A 7,775-nucleotide genomic window follows, 5' to 3' on the forward strand; every position below is an offset into this window, starting at 1 on the left:
TTTGGACATAAGGTACTCTGGGGAATACTTATGTTGATGTGTGCACCCGGTGCACTTCTATGTGTACGGCTATATGCATTATTCTGTGTGGTACAGGTACCGAAGTTATTAGTATTAGCAATAGTAAACAGTTATCAGCATACACTGTGTGCGTGTCTTATTATTGTGGTTCCTGTAAGAGGACCATCCCACTCAGGTGGGAACCCTTACAGGTGGAGGCGCTGTGTACGACGAATCAGGTAACCCCAGGCTCCCAGTGGCGGAGGTTCAGGTCTTCTGTGAGCCTATCAGGTAACGCACCACACCAGGTAACATAAGTGTAGATTTCCCCACATGGTCCCCATCTGCGATAGGGGGGGGGGGGGGGGGAAGGTGTTACACTAGCAACCAACTTTGATTTTACATAAGATTACAGGCAACTAAAACAGTACATTTTTAGGAAACATGGGGTTCCTGGAGGTAAAGATAGTGTGGTTCAGCTCCAGAAGTCCCCCGATTCAGATCCTGAAAAACAATCAATACTGAAAATGGCTGAGAGATTGCTGCTTTAAAATGAAATACTGAACAAACCAGAACCATGAAAAATCAGCTTCGCTGACACAATGTATCAAAAGCAATTCATTGTAACATTATCAACATTAATGTACTGTATATTCTGTTGTACACACTTTAATTGTATCTAACTTGATAAATATCATCATAAGGACCTAAATCACTGTCCTCATTTCTGTGATATGCATGTGAAATGTGCACTTTTTGCTTTATACTTCCTGTTACTATCAATGAATTATAGAAATATTACATAGCAATATGTCGTTATTTTATTTAAAGTTACATTTTGTCCTAGCTGTAGTTATGTGATCATTATTCACTTACCAGTATTCTGTATTTTAATGTGAAATAGAAATGATTTTTCTTGCAAAAGCTCTTCCTGGGCATTAATCATATGAATGGATTACGCAACCATGTGGTTTACCTTGTGTATATTGTGTCATGGGCTCTTGGCAGTGACAATTTTCTTATTTCCCTTGGAGCTGTAATCGGAGGAAGTTGTAAAGAATGAGTCATACTACTGTAGACTGGTGGAGCGTCCAGGTATCATATAAATAGGCATGGTCAAGACACAGAAAAGTCAGAGATAAGGAGAAAGCACTAAAGAAACTTGTTTTAGGATACAGTGCCTTACAACAGTACAGCAATGATGAGATTACTTCTGCTGCTGTCACTAGCTATTACATGCTCTTATGCTTTTCCTGCAGTTCCAGAAACAGACAGTGAAGAAAGCGATGGCAAGTTAGCTGAGGTGAGTATGTTTACTTCGTAGGTAGAGATGTACATGCTTACTATAGAATTAGTTTATAGCTGCTCTGGTTCATGAAAGATTGAAGGTTGAAATCTGACACGTATTATCAGTGAATATGTTGGGATAGTATTGTGTAGGGTTTTTATCTTTAAATAAGCGTTTCTATTTTGATAACCTTAATGACATTGTAGAATTGTAATTAATAATGTCATTACTGTTGTTGTTATAACAGCCACCATAATACAAATAAATAAATATTACATGAAAATCTGTGTTGACATAATACTTAATATAGTGGATGGCACTGATTAACAGGAACTCAGACATTAAAAACAGAAAATTGTTTTGTAGGACAATTTACATCTTAAATCCCTTCAAAATACCTCTATAGTGATACATACATTAACTGCATGCACAGCATGTTGTTAGGTCATAAAAACTTGTATATCTGTAAAATTATTGTAATGAAAAAAGACATACCAAATATGGAAATGAAAGAGAAAATACCAACTTATTCTTCTTTGACATTTTTACAGGAATACCTAAAGAAATACTACAATCTTCAAACAGATGGAAACCGTCAGTCAAGAAAGAAAAGCAGCAGCCCCTTTTCTGAAAAAATCCGTCAAATGCAAGATTTTTTTGGCTTGGAGGTGACTGGAAAACTGGATGCAGATACCATAGAAATCATGCAACAACCCAGATGTGGTATTACTGATGTCGGTCAGTACAGCAGCTTCCCAGGTAGCCCTGTGTGGAGGAAGAAAGAAATAACATATAGGTAATTTATAGATTAGTTGCTGAAGCATGCAGTGTGTGATGGCTTCATGAGAATGATTAAATTAACTTTTATTGTTTCTTTGCCAGAATTTTAAACTACACACCAGACATGGCCACAGCGGATGTGGATAGAGCCATCCAGAAAGCCTTTAAGGTTTGGAGTGATGTGACACCTCTGACATTCACCAGAATCTATAATGAAGTTTCCGATATTGAGATTTCATTTGGAGCACAAGGTATTTGACATATAAAAAATATTTACTAGAAAGGATGTTTCATGCTTAAGTTCTGAACTATCTAGTTATGTATACATATATTTACTTGTATATATATAATTTGTTTCCCAGTGCATGGTGATTTTTATCCTTTTGATGGCCCTTATGGTACGCTGGCACATGCATTTGCACCAGGAAATAGCATTGGGGGAGATGCACACTTTGATGAAGATGAAACTTGGACAGCTGGATCTGCTGGTAAGTTATTCTTTACTCAACAGTAATAAATGATTGATATGTATATGAACACATGTAATGTTGAAAAGTTTCATTATAGTGGTACCTAATGTATTATACTGTAGCCACAGTGTTGCACAATTAATTGAAAACATTGGATTGGAGTTTGGGATAATGTATAGGGATCTACTTACTGTATTAAATTCTCACAATTGCAAAAAAGGAAAGACAGTTGTTTAAAAAGGCACCATATTTGTTAGAGAAAACCCCAATGATTTGTATGTGACTTTTAAATTTTTGTATTCATTTGCCACTGATAGATATATTTAATTACGTAAAAGTTTACTGCTTAGTACACTACCAGTTTGTAATAGTATTTTCTCTAAAATGATATCCTATAAAAGTATTTTTTTAATATTATTACTACTATTTGTAACTGGCCATAGCACCATACAATGAGGTGTGCAGAAAACAAGAAAATTACATGTGTACAGCAAGAGCGATGCTTCAAGAGGCTTGTAAAGTAAATAATTCTAAACAGATGGGAACACTTTGTAATGGCAGTTCTTCATCAGTACATGCAATTGCATAAACTCCATGGCAAATACTGCAGAATTAGCCCAAAAAATGTCCTGTGGGAATTCATGTTGTTTTTATTTAATGTACATTGTAATATATTAACAAATATTTTGTACATGTGTTTTCTGCCTAAAGGTTTCAACTTGTTCCTTGTGGCTGCTCATGAATTTGGCCATTCACTTGGACTCTTCCATTCTAATGACCCTAGTGCTCTAATGTACCCGACCTATTCCTATGTTGACCCCAATGAATTCCAACTTCCAGAAGATGACACCAATGGAATTCAAGCACTTTATGGTAAGCAAACAGGTTTCTGTGCAGTCATTTCATTTTATCTATCCATTTACATTTAATTATAGAATACAAAAGTTCTATATTTCAGCTATTTGAAATGTCACTCGGATGGTTTTATGATGGTGATGAGTTACTGCTACAATATATCTTACCTTTCAAAAGGCTATTCGTAGGGAAATTGCAGTTCCACTGTAGTTCATATTCAAACCCTGACATTGTCAATGGTGAAATAATTCAATGGCCTTTTATCTTTTCCATACTTATAATCCAATACCGTGAGCAATTATTTGTCTTTCATTTATTTTTTGTTATTTTTCCATTGTATATACTCACATACTTTGCTGCTATTTTACAATAGGAGCACGAGAAAACCCAACAGAACCAGCTAAGCCAACTACACCAACTAAGCCAACAACTTGTGAACCAAATGTCATTTATGATTCCGTGACCACTCTGCGTGGGGAAATGTTGTTCTTCAAGGAAAAGTACGCTCTAGTTTCATAAGTTATCAGACATTATTTTGTGTTTTTGCAAGGTGGCTAGCTAAAAACTAACAAAAAAGACTTCAACTGCCAAGTAGTTCCCTACTAGCAAAATTAAATAGACTCTGATATCCAAAGTATATTGTTCATAAAACTTGTGAAATTTAGATACAGAACCAGCAGACGTAACATACAGTAGTTTGTTTGAAACTTTGCTTCAAATGCCATATGCAATTAAAAAAATATGTTCTTTATAATTTTCACATGCAATTGTATGAATGCACTGGGTATTGTTAAATACATGCTGATATAAGACACTTAATGAAGCCAGACCGTATCAACTTACTGTACAAGGCAGATTTTTAAACCAATCCCTTTTGTTTACTCACAAAGTGGTGATGCAATCAAATCAACTCACAATAGACACATTCCTCCTTTCAGTAATCAAGAAAGGAATGAAAACATTACAAATAAATTAAAAAAACACGACGAGTCGAGGAGTTGGACTTTTTAGCCCATAGGGTCAATATTTACTAAGTCATGCTATTCCATAAGACACCTTGACTGAATACACATACAATCATGAAGCAAGTAACAGAATATATAAAGAATTAATACTAATTAAAGAAAAATCTATTTCGGTTATTAAACCGTATTACTTGCTGGTAGTATTTGTTTTAAATGGCAACATTCTTAAAAGATGTTGCTATAAAACTAACAATAATTAGACTTGAAAAGTTTAAATACAAAGAAGAAAACATAAAAAGTCATTTTAAGGTATTGTTATGATGTTTAGATAAATTAGCACTCTTTTGAACCTGCAAAATTGTATTTCTTTTTATCAGACATTTCTGGCGCAAAATCCCCCAGAATTCAGAAGTTGAGTATCATTTAATCAAGTCGTTCTGGCCCTCACTCCCATCTGGTATTCAGGCTGCCTATGAATGTCAAGAAAAGGATCAGGTTCTTCTCTTCAAAGGTAATTTTCTTTTCTATCTTCCTACCTACAGTATCTAACTGATGTACATTTTTTTCAACATTCAACATGTACAACCATGAGCACTTTTTGGATGCACGTGTTGTTAGAATTATTAATCTATGTAGATCTCGTAAAGTATTACATCAAAGCATAGTTTTTCTAATATTATGCTTAATATATTTATGTTTTGCTTAGGAACTAAATATTGGGCTCTGAGTGGATATGACATTGTAAAGGATTTTCCTAAGAGCATCTACAAACTGGGATTTCCAAGAACTGTAAAGAAAATTGATGCCGCTGTGAATAATAAAGAAACAGGGAAAACATATTTCTTTGTCGATGATAATTATTGGAGGTAAGACCAGTATCAAAATATTTTTTTTTTTGCTTTTCTAACTTGTTCTTTAACATACCGGAAAGCATTTGGAGTGTTTGAGTTAAGCCACTGATATTAATAAATATTTGATAGTACTGACATAAGCAGTGATACAGTATATACAGTGGTAGTGAATTAATCCTTGTTCCAAACAAAGTGCAGTCTAAGACACCTGACACAAGGAAGAAAAGTGAATTGTCCACGTTCATACAGTGACGACATGTAAACTGAATTATTGTTCAAGCTCAATGTGCCATATTTATAAAACATCCATTTGTATTTCCTGTGAGGTACCGTTTTATTTAAAGAAAACCTTTTCTTTTGCAGCTACGATGAAGAGAAACAACTTATGGACAAAACTTCTCCCAGAAAAATAAGTGAGGACTTCCCAGGGATTGGACACAAAGTTCATGCTGCTTTCCAGTCCAACGGTAAGTAAAAAAATACATCTTACAAGTTTATGTTTTAATCAGCCAACACAAATGCCCTAATCATTAATAATACATCTATAATGTTATGCCAGTTAGGCAATCAAATTCATTATGTCTCTTTTTTCTACATGTAGCTTATCAAACTTATCAACTTGGCAATTAATGAAAATGGCACGTAATCGGTTAAGTTAAAAAAAAAAAAACAACAGTAAATTAACTTAATTGATTAACTGTGCAAGGGGGTAATTTGTTGACATTTTGAGAATTCATAAAGTCCTATAAATATTTTTAATACTTTTAAATAATCATAACTATTATTTTTTTTCTCTAGGATTTCTTTATTTCTTCAATGGACATCGTCAGTACGAATTCAGCACAAAACTTAATAGAGTTACACGTCTACTAAAGAAGAACAGTTGGCTCAACTGCTAAACTCAAACATTAAGCAGGGGCCTGCGAATAACATACCTACTGAACAAATCAATTGTTTTTAATGTATAATTTCCTCTGTACTCCATTATTTAATACATTGTATGTGTATTTAAGTATTTGAAAGTTAAGTTATTGTCTCATATGACATTTTTTTATTAAAGATTTTATCATTTAAACATGTGTTTTTATCATTTTATTTATATGGAGTACAAATCTAATCATAAACTATCATCTCTTCTATGAAAACTGTATACAAAGAATATAAGTGATCATCATTTTCTTTATAATTTTTCAAATTCTCAAACATGGATTCTCGATGTGCTATACAAACAAGAACTAACTTCTATGGCGTACAGATAGATAAATCCAACAACTGAAAAGTTCAGTATGGAGAGAATTACCATAATAGCTTCCATAGAAATATCAAGGTACCTTGCAAGCAGGTCAAACACAAAACAATAATTAAAACATTTGTGATAATAAAGCGACTTTTCAGGGCTACTTAGCCCCTTCTTTAGTCTTGCGAGGTAACCATGAAAGCCTGTAACATCCCTCTGCTACTTCATTACAATACGTCTTTAATTATTGTTTTGCATTAAGTTGGTGTGCTGGCCTTCCTACAAGATACTATTAGTTGCTGTGCTGGGACCGTGTTACTACATTGTATACTTTATTTCATAAAGTTTCCCAGGATCAGATTGTGAACACCTGGGATGTCATTAGATTTACACCTGAATTATATCAAATGGACATTGTTGGAAATCTTATTACAATGTAGAGTAATTCATTTGCTTAAAAAGATTTTGTAAGATGTGGCTGCTCTGTGGATTCAAGTCATATTTTCAAACAAAAGACACACATATATCAGTATTAGGAAAAATGTTTGACATTCTCTCTATCTTCTTGTGGAGATAAGGTTACAATTACTAAAAATGTACAGCTATTTGCTCGTAAACAACTTCTCCAAAACATCTATGGGAAAAGCTGTATATGGAAGGCCTCGGGAAATAGAATTTAATTGTTTTATTTAAATAACCATCAAATAACAGGAAATGAAAAGGAACAGTCATACATTGGATATATGAACTTGAGAAATAAATCAAGTTACATGCCACCATTCATTTTGTCTCTACACATGGAAATTGAGTTCATTTGTTAACAGATGAAATTACAAACAATATGATTGACACTAGTGGTCCTGATCTGTGTGACTGGTTGATTTCAAGTGCTGGTTGTATTAAGCATGCAGTTAGAACCAGAAGGGAAGGGAAGTGCTGTGTATACCAGGAGGGGTGGCAGAATTTGGGGAGTGAATAGTGGGTTCATTTATTTTCAAAGTGGGTGGTAATTTACTTTTTTTTTCTCTCTCCTGCCTGATTGAGACAGCAGTGGGTGTGGTTAGCTGATTGCTAACCTAACAACACCTGGTTGGTGTGTTGGTCCCTATTTAAAACAGGGGCTTGTAACGAATCCTGAGCTTGCATGTCCTGATCTGTGTGACAGGTTGATTTCAAGAGCTGGTTGTATTATTTGTGCAGTTAGAACCAGAAGGAGTTGGAACAAGGAGGGGTTAAACAAGGTATAGTATATTGAAGTACAGTTAATTGTTAGTACATATAACTCCATAGTTGCAACAATGAACAGAATTGAGAATGCCACTCAATGCA

The 7,775-nt window shown here is 34.3% G+C and overlaps 1 protein-coding gene across 1 annotated transcript; it reads left to right on the top strand.

Annotated features, from left to right (window-relative positions):
* Positions 1–1,097: 1,097 nt before the first annotated feature.
* On the top strand, positions 1,098–6,231 carry LOC142490300 (matrix metalloproteinase-18-like). The gene is made up of 10 exons (XM_075592406.1): positions 1,098–1,303; positions 1,840–2,084; positions 2,171–2,319; positions 2,431–2,556; positions 3,250–3,411; positions 3,767–3,893; positions 4,736–4,869; positions 5,065–5,224; positions 5,573–5,676; positions 6,008–6,231. The coding sequence occupies exons 1-10, from the start codon at positions 1,199–1,201 to the stop codon at positions 6,106–6,108; spliced, it is 1,413 nt and encodes a 470-aa protein (XP_075448521.1). The 5' UTR covers positions 1,098–1,198; the 3' UTR covers positions 6,109–6,231.
* Positions 6,232–7,775: the final 1,544 nt, after the last annotated feature.

Source organism: Ascaphus truei, chromosome 3, assembly GCF_040206685.1.
Source record: "Ascaphus truei isolate aAscTru1 chromosome 3, aAscTru1.hap1, whole genome shotgun sequence".
NCBI classification, from domain to species: domain Eukaryota; kingdom Metazoa; phylum Chordata; class Amphibia; order Anura; family Ascaphidae; genus Ascaphus; species Ascaphus truei.